At 47.1% G+C, this 21,219-nt stretch overlaps 2 protein-coding genes across 2 annotated transcripts in view; one reads left to right on the forward strand and one right to left on the reverse strand.

The window, feature by feature from the left end:
- Galphao (G protein alpha o subunit) overlaps positions 1-18,304 on the reverse strand; it is a 121,773-nt gene extending 103,469 nt beyond the window's left edge. The window contains exons 1-2 of the mRNA XM_089580487.1: positions 17,985-18,304; positions 17,665-17,707 (exon numbers count right to left, since the gene is read on the reverse strand). Coding sequence (XP_089436613.1) covers positions 17,665-17,707; positions 17,985-18,102 — 161 coding nt within the window. The 5' untranslated portion in view covers positions 18,103-18,304. The remainder of the gene's footprint in view (positions 1-17,664; positions 17,708-17,984) is intronic.
- The window catches only part of LOC149351191 (uncharacterized), a 129,771-nt gene that overhangs the window by 36,957 nt on the left and 71,595 nt on the right, over positions 1-21,219 (forward strand). The window contains exon 3 of the mRNA XM_089575591.1: positions 13,733-13,826. The gene's annotated coding sequence lies outside the window, so the exon portion shown is untranslated. The remainder of the gene's footprint in view (positions 1-13,732; positions 13,827-21,219) is intronic.

Consider the following 21,219-nt stretch of genomic DNA (forward strand, 5'->3'; position numbering starts at 1 on the left):
AAGGGACGCTGAACGCGCTGCCCAGAACGAAAAAGAAAGGCCGCTGAATGCGACGGCACGTAAAGTCCTAAAAGTGGCGTAAAGCGCTAAAAGAGGGCAGCTCCTCAAGACGCAAAAGTAGCCAGGAAGACCGAGCGCGCTGCCCAGCTCGAAGAATAGGTACGGGCGTAAGCGTCACGTCCAACAGCCTAGGGCGCTGCGCCCGTCCTGTCATGTCCCCTGTGTATTCGTCCCAAAAGTTAGCGCTGCTTAAATTTTAACGAAAGAAAATGCATAACCAACTAGCCCCGCAACGTGTTTTACTAAGTGAACAGCCTAGGGACTTGGTTGAGACCTATAATAAAAAGAGAGCGGCTAGCCGCATTCATATGCAGCCTTAGAATGTTCAGCGCCGGTCCTGCAAGGCATTTCGTGCTTGCACCTACTCAGGACGGTGAGACAGACAGCAAATTTTTCTTCCTTTTTTGCCGAAGCAACGCTAGATTGTATCCTGCTGCTTGCTGTTGTCTATACGATACGGGCCGTACGCTGTCCTTAATGGCAACGGTGGTCCCATTCCTGGAATTGTGTAATTCAAGACGGTAATGATATGTCTCGTGCTGCATTAATACTGAAGGAATCAAATGTGCCTTGTATGAAACTAAAACAGCTTCAGAAAACAATTCTATCCCTCTTTACCAGCACTGCCAGTTTGTTGACCATTTAGAAAACCAACTGCTTTGAGCAACGCACTGGTGTTTCTCGGCATCTTCAAGGCTATAGTTCCCTGTTTTCAAGCCGTCGCACAGCCCTTGCGTCTTGTCGTCCCCAACGGAGCTTTTACTGACGTCGGACCTTCAGGCATCGCCATTGTGTTAGACTTGAAACTGCAGTCATTCGAACTGATAAAGGCACTTGAGCGACTCAGTAGTAAGACAGTGCATCCCCGAAATATAATTTCGTCGGACCTTCAGGCATCGCCATTGTGTTAGACTTGAAACTGCAGTCATTCGAACTGATAAAGGCACTTGAGCGACTCAGTAGTAAGACAGTGCATCCCCGAAATATAATTTCGAAGCACCCGGAGAAAACAAATACACTAAACAAGTAGAGCAAACCTTTTTTTTCCCTCAATACTTGGACTTCTTTTAATCTATGCCACAAGTGCGGCACAAAACATGAATATTTTCGCAAAAAAGATCTCGTTCTACTGGAACACGGCAAGAAATAGTACTGAAGCGGCTTACTCCCACCAGTGCTGCCAGCGTGCCATACCTGTAGACGCAAAGAGGCATTATTCCCCGTTTGGAAGCTCTCTCATACTTACTGTAAGAGGTCCAGAAAGCGGACTTACTCTTGCAAGCCGCCCTTCGCATTGCAAGAGCGAAGTGATAGTGCCAGCTAACAAAATCAAAACGCAAATGACGCCTGTAATGCCATGCTGACGGTGCAGCACACGACACTGTTATTTCCTTAACGCGTAAGCAAACGCCTGCAAGGTAACGTCTGCCCATGAACGTCAATCTCATTTCCCTGTTTCCTCTGCCACCATTGTTTGAACGAACGGACCAAGCTAGTTTTAGGCTAAGCTGCCGCGTGACCTGTCTGGATATAAACTTTTATGGACATTCATATTGGCATGCATCGCGTCAGATGTGGACGAGATCAAAATTTTATGTGCTCGCAAGAAGAAAGGGATTCCAAAGTTCCATTTCATCGCAACATGTTTCAACTTAATTTTAATTTTTTTAAAATTAAATGTTACAGTCAATGAGACTGAAGTTATTGAGTACCGATCGTTTATATATCAAGCCGCAAGGTACCAACTGCTGTGGAGTGATGCACTGCAAGCTACAGATGTGTACTGTGGTCTTTTGAAAACCTGCAGGCAATAATGCTATCATCTCTTCCTTCCAGAAGCGTCAATGCAAACAACTGGCAGCCGTCCACACTGAGGCGTGGCTAACGTCAACCAGTAGGTTCCGGTGCACGAGCACCAGAATAAACAGAATACACCCAGCATTTATCTCGGGTTTGATAGTGCGGGAAAGAAAGCTATTATACATCTCGTTGTTGTAGTAATCATTCTGCAGAGCTTGTATGACATGCGAATCGAAAGAACGTCGTTTCATACTGACGGATTGGGTGTTGGCGGGTTGTCGACGCCACGTTGCTTATCTTTCACGGCACCGAGCGCGTCTGCTATCTGTATAGTCGTGCATTTGATCTGGACGTGAGTGAAGGACCGCGAAATAGCGACTGAAATAATCCGGAATAATCATATTAATACAGAAGATGCAGTGAAATTGTAGTTTACTGGAAGTATTTAAACCTGAAAGCGCGCACAGATGACTTACTCTTACAGCAAGTTACTCCTATGTAATCATGAAGAGGTATTGGCAACGGTGAGGAGAGTTTAAAAAAAAAGTCACAACACAGTGACCAGTTAGCTATTTTATATGCCCTCCTAGGCACCCTCGGCGCCTTAGGGACAGTTGCGCAAAATCTGACGTTCCTGAGCACATCAGTAACTTGTCGACGGTCCACTGCTGCCATATACGGGGACAGCCACCCCGTCATGCTGTTCACCGAAGTAGCCTTTTCGCTGCGGCTTCTTTTCTGTTAGGCGAGGAAAAATATGAACTGTCTGTTTTTATTATAGCTATATATCGGTAGGGCAAAATAATTACTTTTGAATGCTATTGATCTTGTGCAGTTATGTCGCGTCCATACCAGAGTGCTGTTATATATAGAGGCATTTTAAACGGTCTTCTCTGCATCCTCTTTCCGTAGAGACAATAAGATTGCCCAGAACACACAAATAAAAAGAATGCTTTTCAGATTCTGCTTTAGTACCTAAGGTAGGCTGCTCACGGAAAAACAGGTTAGAAAACTTCTCCTAACTTAAATTTTTGGCAATAGCCAACAAACCACTTGTAACCAAAGCTTACTGAAGCGTTATGAAATTTATAAGCTCAGGTAGGGTAGGATGCGAGACTGTAACTTCTCAGGTAGCTGTGGATGCTTTCGACTCATGTGCCTGCAAAACTGCATGTTCATCTGTGTTATGAGCACATTACTGCGGCATCAAGCCGCGTCTACAGAGTGCTGTGCGCGTCGGGAGATTTGAGAGTAGTGCGATAAAACTTTTTATCCTAGACTAGACTGCTGGGTAGCGTATAGTCCATCGTCTCTTGAGGTTTGGGCCACAGCTGCCATGGCAGTATGCCATTGATTTGATTTTCACTGCATGGCTCAGTCGAATGAACTAGCCATGGCGGGCAAAGTAGGCAAGTTAAACAAAAATGAACTTATCAGTAATCAAGCAGCCGCACGGAAGTTGTTGTACAGGGCTGTAGTGAAGCAAACTTTACGTCCTGAATATATCAGTATCTGCGCATGTAGCGTCCACAAAGGTTTAGTAGATATGCAGCGCTTTCTGAGACGCTAAACTGTTTTCTCTTCACAACTTTACGGCCCGCTTGCCATGTATATTAATGCACAAGGTTCAACCGTAACAAAAAAAGGAGGCCATTAGCGACTTATTCACTAATAACCTTCGCTTTCAAAGGCTTCTTTGAGATATCTGGCGTTGTACGATTGCAGCAAGGTATTCTGGTATTGTCGCAATGCTGCAGCCAAGGCTTATAAGACTCTGCGATCATGGCAACTATTCCACTCTTCGATGGTTTTATATGTCACACGAAAAAATTGGAGGGGACACTTAAGCTTCTCCTTAAGGGTATGACGTGGTAGCGTAATGGGTTAATTCCCTTATATGAAGAAGGTCATTCTCGACTTTACATTTATAGATCCGTGGGAGTCCTCATACCTCTCCTGGCGCAATGGTGCAGCGGTTAACCGATGCGACACTGCCCTGCGACGGCAGGTGCTCCCAGCGGTGGGCCTTGTGCGGCGCGTGTTGCTCTTCCGAGCGACAGTCAATAATTTAACTGCCACCTGTCATGGTGGGCAGTTTGCTGACTATCAGGGGGCAGGTTGTGATGACTCCGCAAGGTCACGTGACCTAGGTGGCCCACCTTCCCCCTAGATTGCTTTCTGGGAACCACCTGCCAGAGTCATGCTCGTGATTTTTCTCTCACAACCCCGACGCTGACAACGGCGACACCGGATGTTTGGAAGAACGGGGCCTTTAACGCTACCGCGTTAAACAAAACCTTCCTAGGACCAGGTTTGTAGTATTTGTTCTCCCGTTTCATTTCCTGCCTCACATATATACTGATGTGAGAGCTGACAGCTGGATAATAAAGTCAGTCACACGCTCTGGTATGAAACGGCGGGCTGATCAACTGCAAAGAATCGAAATAATTAATCAGAGAATAACTGTTACAAAGTGCGACCCCTGGGGTTTTCTGGCAGCTGCTTTCCTGATTCACATTTTGGGAAAGCTTAACAGCCAGCGGCTGTTACTGCGAACAGCATTTCGAAATGAAGTTTGGTTTCTGATTACAAAGCTTCAGAGCTCATATGGGCAGAATTTTAGTGCCCAAGCACTAATTCACGGGGACAAACCCAACCAAAAATTTTGTGGTGTCCGTGACCTTGAGGGTGCAGAAATGAATTAAATATTGCCGCTGCTGCGTCTCAAACCCTTGGCGGTGCGAACAGATCAGCTTCGCTGGTCACGGCCCGAGAGCACTATGCTATCGCCGCCGCCGATTACTCCTCGTGTTAAACTGCAATGCAACATACTCTCGCGCTGTGCATTGCACGTCGTCGTCTTCCATCTGCGGCGCAAACAGATCAGATCAGCGTAACCTCGATCAGAGCTTAACGTGAGTCTAATGTCGTCGCCAGACGTGCCGACGACCCAGAAAAGCAAAGCCATGAGCCAACCAGGCTAAACACACCATTTCGCACGTCTACTGGGTTTAACTGCATTAAAACCCTACCACTTTCTTTTTCAGCAAAGGGAAACATTTCACGTGCAAACAAATGTCGCCCTGCGGGTCGTTCGCATTGCAAGACAGAGCCTCTAGACACGATTCTTACCTTGCAGTATCTGTAACTGAATTGCTAATAAAAGTAATAGCGGCCTTCGGCAAGCTGTGGCATTTACGGCGTCATATTGTGCTTGGGCAACAAAGTGGGAGAAGAGAGGTTGCACGAATGAGACAGCGGGCAGCAAAAGCGTATCATCCCGACTGCAGAGACCAATAGAGGGCCAGCTGGGACCGAGGGGGGCGCACTGGACGAATGACGTCAGTAATGCGTCAGAGGCTGTTATCAGAGAGGCGGCTATCAGAGATGTGCCTCAAGGTCGCGCATAGCGAAGCCTCTGCGTCGCAGTCGTCCACATGCTTCTAAGGAGACCGTCGAGCAAAAGCCACGGCAAGCATGCAGCCTAAGCGCAAGCGGCTGTCTGAAAACGTAATTCTTGATCACAAGCGTAAGCATACCGTTGCGAAGAGATAGTGATGTTTTAATAAGACTGGCAAACGCTGTGAGCTTCGTTTGCGCGAGAAGTACAAGGGTCAAAACACAACAGGTCGGTTGGCGAAGCGAACGAAGAGCCGGAACTCCGGATACCACGCGATCGAGGCAACCTTCGTGCTCCTTCCGCATTCACATGCGAGGTTGGAGTACAAAAGCGCGGGCTGAGAAATTCTACCTCAGCCGCCATACAGTCAGGGTCGGCACGACCGTTTCTGATGAACTGCAGCACTTTTTCACTTTCATGTTCATTAAGGTTATCGTTGGATAACAAAATAACTTCTGAAACGGAAGCATTTGTTACAGTCCCTGCCGGTCTTTCTTCCCTAAGCCGATTTGCTGCAGGTCTTCTATTCGTATGCTTGAACGTGTTCTTGACAAGCAAGCCTCTCATTTGTTGAGTTTGATTTTATGTTATCTGTACTACTCTCAGTTTCGATACACGGCATATAAATTTAAGGTCCGGAATTATTTTACTCGATGACAAGTACCGCCTCTTTCAAACGGCACCAACTTGCTTAATATGACTTACCACTCACTTTTTCACTCCCAGCGTTACGGGTGTTGTGAGAAAAATGTTAGCTTCTGGTATTATTATTTCTTCAAAGCAAGTCTTGGTTATTTCACCAAGCGCGTCTTTATCAGGCTCTTTGAAATGCTAGGCTGAGATTGTGATTACGATCATCACGAATGGAGAACCGATCCAAGAAGCGCATGCTAAATTTCGAAAGCGCGGTAAGACCACCCACCCCATTTGCGAAAATACCAGGCAGCGAAGGAATGCGACCTTGACGTCGTTCGCTCGACACACCAAACGGCAGCGGAGCTCGAGCTCCCCAAGAAATCGATCCGCAGCGTCACTAGTCCCTAATACCGGGACAAGCTTCGCAAAACAAAATATAGAAACAAAGAGAAAATCTTTCTCCAAGCTCTGGAGAACCAAAACTGCGGTGGAACCACCGCCATCATCGTTTTGCTGTTTTTTTGTGAACGCTTGGCATCTTGCCAATCTGCGATGAAGGCTTTTGTTTTTATTTCTAAATGACCGCGGAGAACTTCCCCCTGTGTGTATAACGGCGAGGAGCACATTATTCTTCCCGCGGGTGTATTTGCATGTACAAGAAACATCTGAGGAAATAGTTTTTCGGAGGAAAGGTCCTAGGTGGACCGAGTTTCTGGGAGGAAATCATTAGGTCCAGCCCGAACGCAGCGAAATGGTTACAGAGTTGTGTTTTGGAGCAAAACTTATTGCCTTCTTTCGCAGTCCGTACACCACGTGTTTGATGTAAATTGATTCACTGCATATAAGAACGCTTTGGGAGGAACACGCGAGGACTGGCCACGTTTCAAAATGTCTTATAAAAAAAATAAAATTTCCATGTGCTCACATTACTTCCGAAGCGTTGCCTGCAGAAGACGGAGTTAAGAATATTACAGACGAAGAACAAAAACAAAATGATCCCACTGCTCTGTTTGATACATCCAGAAAACTCTGTCAAGTACGCTCTATCCTTTTTCGATGCCTCTACAATGCATTCAGATAAAAAACAGCTCACATTTTATGCAACTACCTTGTAAAATGCGGGATACCGTTGCAGGGAATTACTATTGTATCTTTACTATTGCATGTCGACTTAACTTTCAGGTAAAGCTTTCTCCCGAACTTGCGTGGTGCGAACAGAAAGGGAAAACAAATCCACAAAGTTTAGCATGATGAAGACGCCAGTGAAACGTAGTAACTGTGAGAACATCAGTAATGTTAAAGCGCCACAGCATGTTTTTGCACGTTGTGATCAATGGTGGAGTTGGCAATGTTGCAGAATTGCAAAACGAGAGACAAAATTATGAAGCCCCGAGTGATCGAAGCAAACAACACCGTTGCTAATAAAATGTTCACCACAAAGCCCCTAACGCGGCGAGGCTAGACGCAATATGACCAGAAAAAAAAAAAAAGGAAAGCGCGGGTGTGCATCGCCGCCAACTTGATGGCTCCGCTGTGGCGGTGCGAGAGCCGTGAGCCTTCGACCCTGACTCGCGTGTCGGACGCTAGCAACGTCGCCGGTCAGACATTGACCGTCGCCTAGGCTACAGACTGCTGCCCGGTAAATGGGCCCGGACGAATCTTCGGCATCATTCCAGCTCCATGGCAACAATCGCCGCGCGTGGCTGCCAGCGTCGCGCAACGAACGGCTAGGCTACGCGATCATCGGAGAGGGACGAAGGGTGTTGGGTTGGTGCGATGCGGCAGACACAAGGCCAAGGACTAAGGCCACTGGTATGAAAGGTAACACGGGGAACCCATTGATTGCTGCCTGGGAGCACTTGATCCACGTCGAGCGTCGCGGCACCTTAAGTAAGAATTCACTCGACGCTGTCCACGAGCTCAAAAAATGCTTTTTTTATTCTCTCGTACGCGGGACACATATTTTCACGCGAGAAATTTTCGCTTCACGCTTTACATTTTAGATTTATGAAGAACATCTCCATCGATTTGGGCAAACGAACACCCCTACATTTAGACAGCACTCTGAAAAACTTGTGACGGCGCGTGTCATTCTTCAAGCAGTAATTTTTCAATTTAAGTTACCTGAAATATTTGACATAACCGCAAGAAAGTATAGTCGCTAAGACATATCCGCGTCTCGACATTTCGTTTGAATATGCGATACGCCGTGTTAGTAAGAATAGTAGTAGCAATGACTTAGTAAATGATTGTCTACGCCCCAAATATATGTGCATGTTGCAAGAGGTATCCCTCCCGAATGAGTGCCCTAGCCTCTAGCTACTTGTAATTACCAACGCTCTCATCAACCTCTACTGAAGGCAACACTAACTTGAATGCTGGATTGTTACGTACCAAAGAAACGCAGTGGGCTATCACGCGGCGAGTTAAGGCAGCGCACAAGCTTCACCTAAACCGTTCTTGAAATTACCACTTCTGCGCCGAACTTGCCTTACCGCTTTTTGAAATAATTAACGAGCATATAATCACGAATGTAAGGGTAAATAGATATCGAGCGTGATTAGAATAGCAGGCAAGGTTTATGCTTGAAAAAAGGTACTAAAGCTAGTTAACCATGTCGTTTTTCCTTTTTTCTTTATTTTACACACAAAAAAGGGAATGGAATAGCCCTTCAAGTACAGTCAGTTGTGTCGCATGAGCAAATAAGAGGCTATATCTTGTCTATTGCAACCACGACTGAACGTTCGTACACATGTAAAACTATCCTTTTCAGTAGAGCGGGTGCTTTTCACTGCTGGCGTATGCGCAATATGGGCGTTATGTTGTAGAGCGTCGTCTGCAAAAGGGCTTCTCGGAGCACCGTTCTCCTTACTTCCTGATTTGCCTCCTCCCTTCTTTTATTTTGTTTCTGTTTGACCCGACTGAAAGTAATGAGAGTTCTTTGTGCAGTCTTTCAACGGGGAGTGGGGGGGGGGGGGGGGGGGGGGGGGGGGGCACCCGTGCTACACTTATCTCAGCACTAAAATGTTCAGTTCCGAAAAGAGTTTATTTCAAACAAAAAAAGGCAATAACCTGAACTGCGTCGAATCCGCCTGCGCAAACATTTATTCTAAGTTTTCCTATTACAACTATAGATTTAACCCCTATGCAGAGTTATCATTGCTGCAGCCCTTGCCGAGCAGATTCACTGAATAACTTATGAAGCCTCTTTAATTTTTACCTGACTATATTTCCAAAGTAAAGCGACTAAATAGAAAATACGCCCATTTTCCCATACTGCCGAGCCAGCTGCGTTGCACGGTTTTGCGGCAACACAGCTAATTCAAAAAGCAGAAAACTTATGTTCAGCCCCGTGTTTTTCGGTATTGAAGGTGTCGACATAGTTCCCGTGGTGACGACGCGAGAAGCGGTCAAAAACATGCGCGTTCAGCGGTTTGCCATCGTTTCGCTGATGACCAGCAGAAACTTCCATGAAATCCCTGGGCGTGTATGCTAACTTAACAATTAGGAAGAAGGTTAGTTCCGTTATTGCCATTTGAGATTCGTAAATGCGCCAACTACGCCGCCATTTAAGCTGGCTCTGGTTAAGCCAGCTCGAATAATGACGAGCTTACGATTATGCTCGCCCTGAACACTATAACTAGAAAATGCCCGAATGCGTCTTCGTCACAAGCGCGTCAGGAAAGCGGCCCTACCTTGCTATGCCTGTCAGGTCTCCTTTTTGTATCGGTGCTGCTTTACGATTAATATGATCAGGGGTGACTTGTTTGTAAGAAGGAATGGTATGGAAGTGACATATATGCAGTTGCGCCACATTAGACGACAAATATGTGCGGCACGTGTGGCTCATGAGTTCTTTTGTTCAAATTCGAATAAAATTTAGTTTGGACCAAAAAAGGAAGCAGCCGTAGGAACGTATTTTGACGTCGCGCACTTGTGATTTTTTTGGTCCGCACACCTCGTACCTAATTCCTTGGACTGACCAACAACCGAGCTAGTTAGGCTATGTAAAAACAAAACACAAAAGGCTTCAATTTTCGCAGCCACAGCATTCAGCGCAAGCCACTTTGACTGCCTGCCCAGTTTCGATATACGAGAGCCACAGGACCTCCCTAAGTTGTGCCCATGCAGAATCAGTCGTCACTAGCACTTATTGCCGTGCAAATTCAGTTGATCGATTCCAGACGGCGAGAGTACACGAAGGTAGCATTGCTTACTATTGGCAAACCTCTTTGTCATATGTACTTTGTGTCGACTGTTCGATATTCGACGTTTAAAGTTATTCACGCGGAAAACGGCTTGATCGTCAATTAGTAGAACGCTCAGCAAAATTTGCGGTTTATTTTTCGAGCTAAGGATCTTCTTCCCTTCTCCATCAGCCTTTTTTTTTTCTTGCATGGTTCCGCACAAACCACTCTCGAGTCGGTTGTGCGCTCTTCTAACAAGCGCCAGTTAAAAAGCTTTTTTGTTCAACTGCAAGTGTTCTATTAAAGCTATGGCGTGTGCTACAAGGATATAAAAAAAAGATTGTCCCACACAGTTCGACTGAAAGCGAAAATTGTTTCAAATTTACTAATTGTTTCAAATTTAATCTGACGCCATGAAGTTTGACTTCACCGGCCCGATGATTATTCACTGAAGATGCTCTGTGACACATATTCGTACTCGGAACTAGCATAGGAAATTGCACGCTGCCTTTAGAGGACGCCTCTTAACCGAAGGCACGCCCTCTCACTCACAGCAAATGTGGATGAGAGACTGAAATAACAAATACCTGAAATAACACAGAAATAATAACACTGAAATAATACTGAAATAACAAATCTTTACGTTCCGTCCTCTCCTAGGCTGAAGAAGTGACAGAGGTAGTGGCTAACCGCTCCCAATGCCGCCTCATCCCGTGATCACACTGGGTCGCAAATATTTCGCTGTAATAACGAGAGGTGTACCTACTACGTCAGCGTATTCCTAGTGATTGAAAACCCATGCGAAACAGACATCCTCTGTTTCTAAAGAGAAGGCGCGGGTTTTGTGACCCAAACATGGTGCGCACCAAAGAGCGGAAGCACTTCAAACAGCTACGTGCAACCTATAAAGAAAATAGACTTATTTACAAACACCGTTCCCGCGGGCACTGCTGTTCATTGCCTTAGAAGGCAATGCGATGCATGTTCTCTATAAAATGTCGGCTTAGAACGTGTGTGCCATTGTTGAGACATTCGCGCCCCGCATGTACCACAACGCTGTCTTTGCGGGATCCTAGGGTAATATGCAAGGTTAGCTCAATCGAACATGAGAAGGTCGAAACTTTCATCGGAATACTCAAGACTTCCTAGCCCATGGGCAAACAAAGCATTACTTGGCCTATTCTCAATGCCTCAGCACATTTGTCGAAGCAGTCCGTCACAGTCAAAGCATGTATAATCTGCCTTATGCGGACAGCTATATGGCCAAGGCTATATCGCGGAACGCAAGAGCCCAATTGAATGCCGGTGGTGACTGCCATGTAAGGTCATTGTTTATCATGGATCCGTGCATTAAACAGAGAACCGTAGCATAATGGGTAACCATTGTGTAACACGCAGTACATATAACCGCTAACACATACAAGGGTATTTTAGGAGAGTTGCACTCATGGTAGAAACTCAACGAGGCAGTTCTGATGTCACTGACTTATCACCTTCGTAGTGTGCTTTCCCGCATTGGCTAAAATTGGAACTGAATGTTGGCGTGCAACTGATTTGTGACAAAAAAAAAAGATGAAATTAATCGTGCTTGCTGTCCTTGAAGGTTGTCTAAATACAAAAAAAAACTAAAAAGAAAACGAGGCATTACTTTTAAAACCTTCAGAAGGTCTCAGCGAATATAAATATCCTGCTCTAAACGCGTCATAGGAAGCGACATTTTGCTCATGTCATGTTTACATGCGAAGAAAACGTGAGAAAACTGCTCTGTAACGTGTGGGAAATTTACAGTTACTTTTTGTAAACATTTGTCTGCTACATGAACTGCACTAACAGGGACTGTCTGAGGAGTGCGACACAGATACGAGACAGCATAGCTCTGTAAAACAAGAACTATGTGGTACGCAGTAATTGTGGCTGCATTAAGAACCACTTCTTTCAACGTCAGAGCATATCAGTTATTGCCTTAAAAGTGATACTGCAGCTTTGGCGCTATGTGCTGAAAAACGACTCTCTTAAGAAAGGGATGCCCCTCTCCCGCAGGGCAAAATCCATCCTTTGAATTTATAAATAGATAGCTACATTGTAAACATCGCTGAAAATGATAAAAAGTCAAATGCGGTAAATTGCGCGCTTAATTACTATCGAGAAAGACCCCGCCACGGTGACTCAGTGGTTACGGCGCTCGGCTGCCTGCCCGAAAGACGCGGGTTCGATCCTGGCCGCGGCGGCTGAATTTTGATGGAGGCGAAATTCTAGAGGCCCGTGTACTGTGCGATGTCAGTGCACGTTAAAGAACCCCAGGTGGTCGAAATTTCCGGAACCCTTCACTACGGCGTCCCTCATAGCCTGAGTCGCTTTGGGACGTTAAACTCCAATAAACCAAACCAAACCATACTACCGAGAAAGCACATGATTCTACGTTATTATATGAGTTGATCTAGCGAAACAGCTCAAAACAAACATTACCAACTCAATTCAATGAATTTTTTGTTAAACTAAACAAGCTTTAAGCAAAAGTAAACCTTCAGTGTCAAAAGACAAATTTTATTTACTTCTTCAGCGACAATACCGAATGTGTTCTTCACAGTACCAGCGCAATTAGCTGAACGCTTCAGAACTAGTGTTCGAGGCTCTACCGGCTTTTGGAGCCGATGACATGCACTTGAAACAAAAGATTCCGTAATACCGGAGACAAATGTATCAACGCCCTGCGGACGGGAACTGAATGCATAGCTGGCTTATCGGCCGAGTCATTGAGACATTCCTTGAGGTGAAAGTCCAAGTTCCCTTCTGTAATGTGTCGTAGCGAAATCAGGCGCTCATTCGCATACTTGAAACTTATGCGTATGTGTATTGTCTTTAGGGGCCCCGCCGCAGTGGCTCAGTGGTTACGGCGCTAGGCTGCTGACCCGCAAGACGCGGGTTCGATCCCGGCCGCGACGGCCGAATTTCGATGGAGGCGAAATTCTAGAGGCCCGTGTACTGTGCGATGTCAGAGCGCGTTAAAGAACCCCAGGTGGTCGAAATTTCCGGAGCCCTTCACCACGGCGTTCCTCATAGCCTGAGTCGCTTTGGGACGTTAAACCCCAATAAACCAAACTATTGTCTTTAGGGCGTCCAAGAGACTTTCGTCGCCGAAAGCACATACTGTTCGTCACTCCAAAAGGCGGCTGCTATCAGTGTTTAGGGGGCCAGTAATTCTTCCTTAAAGTGTAACGACGTTCCTCAGACAGCAAAAAAAAAAAAGTATGTCACATCGAGAAAGCTCTCCGGTTCCTTTTCAGTGTGATAAATTGGAAGGAGCATGCTGTTCTGGGGCTGTGAGGGCAATAAATCCGTCTCTCTTCTCTCCCCTTCCTTTCCCTAACCTGGCTAAGTGATTGTTCTGACACTATAGCTGCCGTGAATTGTGTGTTGCTGGCATATTTCGACTGTTACACCCTACAGCTGCTTCATTCCTTATATCAACCTTTTTCATCGCCATTTTTTTCGTGGAGAATAAGAATGATGAGGAATAAACGCTAATGTAAATGCTTTCCATTTGCGTTAGAACGGTCATCAAATTGCTCTTCTGGCAGGTTTCTTAGCCCCCCTGTGATATCCACACCTGTTCGACTGAGGACTAAGTCACACGCCTTTTTTCTTGCAGGTAGCACAGTTTGACGGAGTGGACAGACGACTTATGGCGAAAAAAGGCGTCGTGAGGGCACCTCAGCCGGAAAGGGCGACCCGAAAACACTCAGGTGGGCAGCAAACGAACGCAACCAAGTGGCCTGCTTTTTAACCCCGTCCGCACCACCATTCATTGCCGGCGAAAGTTGAGCGTCATTGACGATTATCATAATGGACATTTGAGCCTTAATCTTGAAGCGAAGCACATTGACCTGCGAAAACTGCGTAGCAATACGCCACAGGATAGTTTTTAAACACAAGTGTGGAACCTCAGATGCGGCGTACACATACACGAAGCACTTAGCACGCGGCAGTTTTCGCTTTTCCTGCTCCCTTAGCAATAAGTAGCCCGGAATCTAAACTTTGCCACCGACTCTAGCAGCGAAGCGTATTAACAGTTAAACTACGCGGATCCTACGCGGACGCGAAAACTACGCGGATCCCGACGACAAAAGCTCCATACGTATGCTGACTTCGTCTTCATTCACGCGCACACACAAATGTTTACGCGTGAGTATTCTGTGCGGATGCAAGTTTTGTGCAATTGCAGGCCATACTCCTCAGTGTGCTTAGTATAAAGCTATTATACGCATGGAAAAAGTATTTGAGTGTGAACATTATGTGCATGAGGAGTGTGCAGATGAGATCATGCGTGAATCGTTGTAATAGAAATATTCGTGGTTTGCGCGTTTTTTGTTAAGTATGCAGGTTACTGTAATGTATCTGCGTGCGCGTTTTACACACTCCGAATACTTTACGCAAGACGCGTATGTGAAACTCAATATAACAAACTAGCCTATTTTATGTACAGTAACAACGTGCGCACCTTATGCGCAGTTTATCTTAACAGAATTGCGAACGTAATGAATATGCTGTGAGTTCGACTCCATATGTAGAACTTGTACTGCAGCGTCGTCATTATCTCTCCCCTGTCGTGCCTCTTTTCCCATCATCCTTGGTGCTGAGTATATAGATAACAAAGTGCAGACACATGTAGCACGAACCGGCAGATTTCTATCCCTCAGCCTCTCTCATGTGCTTGCTGCCGTTTGAAGCGCTTGCGTCACCTAGCAAGGCAGCGCACAGCTGGGAAGGAAACTGCTCTTGGTGCGCCGCTGCTGGAGGTCAAACCGAATGAAACACCAGTAAAAGAACGTAAGGATGCTTAGTGGTGCAAGTGCACGGAGTTGTGGAAGTTATGAGTATTTTCAAGACACGCACAAAAAAAGCAGGTGACTCGCAAAACGAGCGCCGGACATGCCTCCGTTAAAGTGGCCATATGGGAGCCGCCTCATTGGCATATTAGTGTCTCCGAAGGAATTTCGAGAACAGGCTGCAGAGATAGCTCTTCGTAATGAACAACAGCCTCGCGGAGAGCGACTTTTTACACCCCCTTCGTTTCTTCTTCGCAGCAGGTTGTGATATTTAACGTGTGCTGCTGCGGCACGCCGAAAACGCACAGACACGAGTGTAATGAAGACGATAACGGAGAGAGAAGCAAGGTGCACTTCATCTGTCATTAGAGTTCGCCATCGCGGGCTTTGTCTGCACCGCCAGTGCAGACAAGGCACGCTTCGCAGTCAGCTACCAGGAAGTGCATGCCGGTGCACGATGTTTGGCCACGACAGCTCACTAGCCGCAGAAGGCTTGCGCGCGAAAAGAAGGAACACGACATGAGCTCCGATTCAGGATGACTTCTGCACAAACTCACGGCCGTCTGTTCACTGTTGCAATATCCTCCTACATTTTCTCAGGCTATAAAGCGTGACTACATTGTATCCAAATGGAGCATTTTCACAAACATATAGTTCACTGACCCCGATAATTTCAGCAGCCATGTTTGTTTATATTGCAGCCTATCAAGCGCATTCTACCTTTTCAACGTATATTACAGCCTAACAGGCGCCTTCCACCTCTTCAACGCAGTACGAGCTGACCGAAACACACAAAAACAAGGCATCTAGGCAAAGGGTGTGAGCGGTCTGAAATGTCTGAATCACTGCCTGAGATGGATACTCCCTAGAGAATCCGCACAGTGGGAACAGCTTCAACGTAAAGCAAAGCATATTATAATGAAATTTTATCACTGATAACGCTACATCTTTTAAATTTTCTGGGAGCCTCCGACTGCTACCATTCTATTTTTAATCTATGCGCTGATATCAAACAGTAAAACTATTACGCGATTTATTTTGTCACCACTAGCATCTATCGTATGTTTATTCACCACTCTGTTTATTATAGTAGAGTGCCACTGTCCGGGAGCTTTCTCCGACTGCGTCATTGTTATACAGCGACCGGCTCGGGTGTAGCGCGAACGCGATCGAAGCGCGTCCTTTATGATGACGCATCTTCCGCTTTTTGTCACGCAAGAAGTATGGAAGGCTTTGTCCAACGCAGATTGTGTAAGGAAGCTTTTTCGCGGTATGCGACCTTTTGAGCATGCTGTGTGTCTTATGCTTACTACTTTCTGAAGACAACGCTTTCAAGTAACGGGTATAAACAACGCACGACTTCGAAACAGTCATCACGCTTACTTAATTCTTACTGGCGGCACCATGCTGTTTAAAAAAAATACTATAACTGGACGTGTGAAAGGCTGTGAGAGGCTGTAACAAGCTCGGGTAAAGGCTGAGAATACAGATGTATGCACACACACCATGGTAATAAGTAGTAGTGGCCCAAGACAAAATGTCTTTCTTTTGCGTCATTTACCGGCACTCAACAAGTTTATAAATGGCGTTATTAGCAAATGTAGCTAGTTTTTGATAAACGCACGTCTCCCTCTTTGCTTTTTTTGATCTGTTTGAAAGAGACCGAACCTCAGAGCTCACTGAAGTCGTTGATGTTTACGTACCCACCCTTGCATAAGAACGAAGCTGTCTCGACGTATTTCTATGCGACGAGCACGTGGAAAACTGTCTGCCTAACTCTCCCTAAAGCTGCTTAATTCTCGTGAAAGCTTGAGTGGGAGCCTTTGGGCGTTCCTAGTGCGATTATTTTGCACCGAGATGCTGCCGATATGGTAATGGCGTAAGTGCTTTATCTTGAGCTTTCGTCTTCAGACGATTATGAAGCCGGATCCTTGAGCATGCTGTTCTCCCCCACGGCTTTAGTTCAGTGAACGTGAAAGTAGTGAACCAGACATACTTTTCCACCTGCTTACTCCCTTGCAGGAAAGTGAATCGCTCCCTTCCTTCCCAATGCGAGAAAGGAGAACACTCAAAGGAACGCCGGCTCGTCAGCCCGATCGCGTTAGGCTGCATTCACGTTTCCTTTCCTTCTCGCAGACTCGACAAGAATGCACCGCGCGAGTTCTTTCCACGCACCACAGAAAGTTCTCGCACTCCGCTTTCTGGTGAGCCTCTCTGTAAGGGCGAATCGCAGTAGCCACGGCCTACGAGTGCTCTGAATGCTCCCACGGGAAATCTTACACCACTGTTCCGATGGGACGTCGTGGCAGCGCGGTCACTCGCACCCACTGAGATTACTAGCGCGTGCACTGCGGTCAGCGCGTACGCAAAGCCACTTGTCAACCGAGGTGGCCAAGGCGGCCGGCGTACAAGCTGCCAGCAAGCCTACACGGGGGTAGCGCAGTGCAAAGCGCGGAGGGCGTGACTGGTGGCACGGAGGAGCGACGCCGGCTCGCCGTCGTCGGCTGGGCCCACGGAGCCACAGCCCCAGTCGGGTGGCAAGCGTGCAGGGTGGCCGCGTGTGTCTGGGCGAGGCACGGGGCGCCATGCCTGGCTCCGAGCGGAAGATGGCGGCGTCGTGTTTATCGATCATGTGGGGCCGCGTGCGTCACGAAAGAGAGAGAGGGATCCCGGGTCGGCCGCAGGGGAGGGCGGCCGGGCTCGACCGCCACGCGTCCCCGGCGGCCGCGTGCACAGGCCGGCGGAGCCAACTCACTTCATTTGCTTGACGATGGTGCTCTTGCCGGACTCCCCCGCACCTGGAAAAAGGGGTTTGCCGTGAGCGTGCGCGGGCACAGGGCGGCTCGAAGGCGCGCCGCCATGACTGCCCTACTGCCATAATGGACGCCATGACGTGCGTTAAGCCTAATCATGCTGGGACCCGGTGTCGGCAAACCCCTGGCAGGCCGCGGCCCGTCGAGACGCACCAGGACAGAGCCTCGAGGCACGGTCCGGGGCGGATCGGGGGGCCACCGCGCGTGCACTGAGGGAAAGCTACACTGTCGGGCAGCGCGGCAAGGCGGAAAAGCCACTCACCGAGGAGCAGAAGCTTGATGTCTTTGGCGGCCTGGATGCCGTCCTCCTTGAGGTTTTTCTCGATCTGCTTGCTGCGGGCGAGCGCCGCCCGCTCCTCGGCACTCATAGCGCAGCCCATGGCTCAAGCTGCGGTCAGGGCTCCTGGGCGCGATCCCGCGGTGGGCGGCGCTGGGCAACACACGCCGCTGGACTCGCCGGAGAGCACAGGCGACGACAGCACCCTGAAGCCGGGCAGGCGGCTTTCCGCAGCTCTATGGTAATGAGCGCTCGCACGGGCACAGCCGCCGCCAATCGACGCTCCGGACCCAGTTTACGGTCGCCTAGGCGACGCGCGAGCCCCAGCGTGACGTCAGCCTCAGCGCCATCTTGCGCCGGTAGCGCGCGACGCCGGATTGTGGCGCCGCTCCACGGGCGGCGCGGCCCGCGCTTTATGGACGCGCGGCCGAGCACGCCGCCGGCACAACGCTTGGCCGCGCAGCCGGGCTGGGCTGGTCGGCTCAGAACTCCGGGCTCCGGCGCGTCCGGCCGTCGCTGCTCGGAAACCCGCGTTCGGCCCGTGTCTTGCGCAGCCGCACTTCTGTTACTCTCGCCGGCGCTCACTCCGCATACGTGTTATACGCCCGTTCAGCATTGTTTTTCTCAAGTCTTTCGTTTCGCAATAGATTCACTAGCCACCTATGAAGCTTTAATGCTCTACCGCAACAAGTTTAGACATGCTACAACGGTGAGACCTCGCGTCGGTTTGAAAACGTCGTCTGCGTGATACTCTATATAGGATGAAATCAGTCCAATGAATGGCTGCACATACGATAGAACGAAACTTGGAAGTGGCGCCTATGAATGCAGGTACCCGATAAAGTAGCTTTTTTTTACACGTCTTGCGAAAAACCATTACAGCTGTGAATTTCAAATTGGCTAGTGTAGTGCGCACCTCTTTCGAAGTGAATTCGCCAGATGGCGGCACCTTACCACAGCATTTTTTTATTATTATTATTCACTCGACTTCAAAACGGGGGCGCTGCACCAGATGACACAGTAAATTAGTTGGAATAAGCTTGTTATGTGGAACCGATACTTAGACTAATATGTTAAGTAATGTAAAATAGCAAAAAAACGCACGAGTAAGAATATGTTCTGGCATCCTTTCCTAATGGCTCTCACCATGCTGGCCCATCAATCATATTTGCGCTTTTTCATTTCGCAAACATTCCGTGAAGTTTTATTTTAGTGTCTCTTTGTTTTTCCTAAACTGCAACTTTCTGGCATGTTGACGGCGTCCTCCTCATTGTACTGTAACTTTTGTTTGATAAAGCTCCTTTATTTTCGCATTAGCGAATGACAGATTCCTTGTTGCGCCAGACTAGAGCCGCCGTGCAAGTTCGCCGTCACCCACCCCGACCACTTTACATCTCCTGACAAGTTGGCTTCTAGCTTAGCAATAGTTTTGTGCAGAGAAGCAACATTCGCAGAGCAGCAATAGGTGGATATAGAGTGCACGAGGTAAAGGCGCAGGAGCGGTTAAAATACCAGCGTAGGTTTCGAAAGCGTAAGCATAAAGGGGGGAAGAGAGGAAGGTAACCCCTCCTCCTCAAACCGAACAAATAATTTGCTATATGAAAACTGCATGACGCGTGCGCGCACGTGTGTGTGTGTGTGTGTGTGTGTGTGTGTGTGTGTGTGTGTGTGTGTGTGTGTGTGTGTGTGTGTGTGTGTGTGTGTGTGTGTGTGTGTGTGTGTGTGTGTGTGTGTGTGTGTGTGTGTGTGTGTGTGTGTGTGTGTGCGCGCGCGTGCGTGCGTGCGCGCACGTGCCTACGTGGGTACGTGAGAGGAAACTCAATGACAGCCAACCAACAATTATCGCTGAGGATGAGTGCTGTTGTATTTATTCCAAGTTATTTTTCATTTAGGCAACACTCACAGTAGGCCCATGTGTCTTGTATATGTACACTAGGCCGTCCATGAGAGCAACTGCGTGCAGATTTGATTACTAATGATCGGCTTCAAATAGAACGAGAACGGAACAATTGCATCACCGACAGGAAAATGAGAAAATTTTAGTTGAGCAAGGAAAAATGTTTATGAGGTTAATTATCAGTTCTAGAGCGCAGCGACCACTTTTCAAATGTTATCACAAAGCGTGTTTGTATTCTATTTTTTTGTCCTCTGTTTACTATTTTTATGCTTTTTGTTTACCAGTTTGAATTATTCTGTTGGTGTTTAGTTTGGCTCCAACAGTGCATAGTGAAGTGTTGTTTCTGTCGTTGTGTGTTCATGTGAAAACAACCAGTCTTGTAGAGTAAATTTTGATTGTTGTTCATTTGATATAGTTTACATAACCTTAACGACCAATGTAAATGTTACTAGAAAGGAAGGAAATCAGCGTAAGGCTTTTAAAAGCTTACGCCAGTCTCTAAATGGGCTTAAAATACTTTACGCGAAAAAAAAATCTGGGGTTTCCAACCGTTAGGCTCAGATAATTGACCTTTTTTCTTGAAGGACAAAAACAGTGCTACACTTGCACGGACGTATAGTAATCTTTCACTCCTTGCTACAACTGTACAACTCAAGAAACTTGGTAGTGGGTATTGAAGAATACTTTCATTTTTCTGGTGAACGCCAGAAACAGAATAAAACGCGTTTTATACTAGTCAACCTGCTGCAAGCACATTGGGTATTTCGTTTGGCGCCTGTGCTCATATATGCAAAATTCGACGTGACTTATATCTGAGCAAGTAACATTACATATAATTTTAGCACAACTAAAAATTTCTCATAAGAAAATAACTCCTGCCTCTTGATTACCGAAAGTACCAAAGCTTTCGTGTAATATATTTTGTTTTTTTCTATGATAGTCCGCTGTTTATGTGGATTAATCAACGCCATTGTCTACTGAACTTGATGAATCAGTGGGTTATAAAGTTGAATATCAGGTAAAAAGAATTATTAATCTCCCATTTCTGAAATTTTGCTACCGTGTTGTGTCTTATCTCTGCGGCACGCAAACCGCATTCGTTCATCCTCCCTGCCTTGTCGTTCCGTCTTCTCTTTGTCTCTCCTTTCAACCAATTTTTTTCAATCGCAACAACTGTGTTGTGGACAGGCAAATGAGAGCCTTAGGAAATCATGCGGATCCAGCGCTGCAAGCTGCAAAATGCCACACCTGTGTGCAAGAGGCAGTTAAAGTATCGCCCCTGCACAGCTCTTATCAATCTTACGAGGTCTCGTTTTGTCGAAG

Source organism: Amblyomma mixtum, chromosome 3 (assembly GCF_055824585.1).
Source record: "Amblyomma mixtum isolate Tamu chromosome 3, ASM5582458v1, whole genome shotgun sequence".
In the NCBI taxonomy this organism is placed as follows: Eukaryota; Metazoa; Arthropoda; class Arachnida; order Ixodida; family Ixodidae; genus Amblyomma; species Amblyomma mixtum.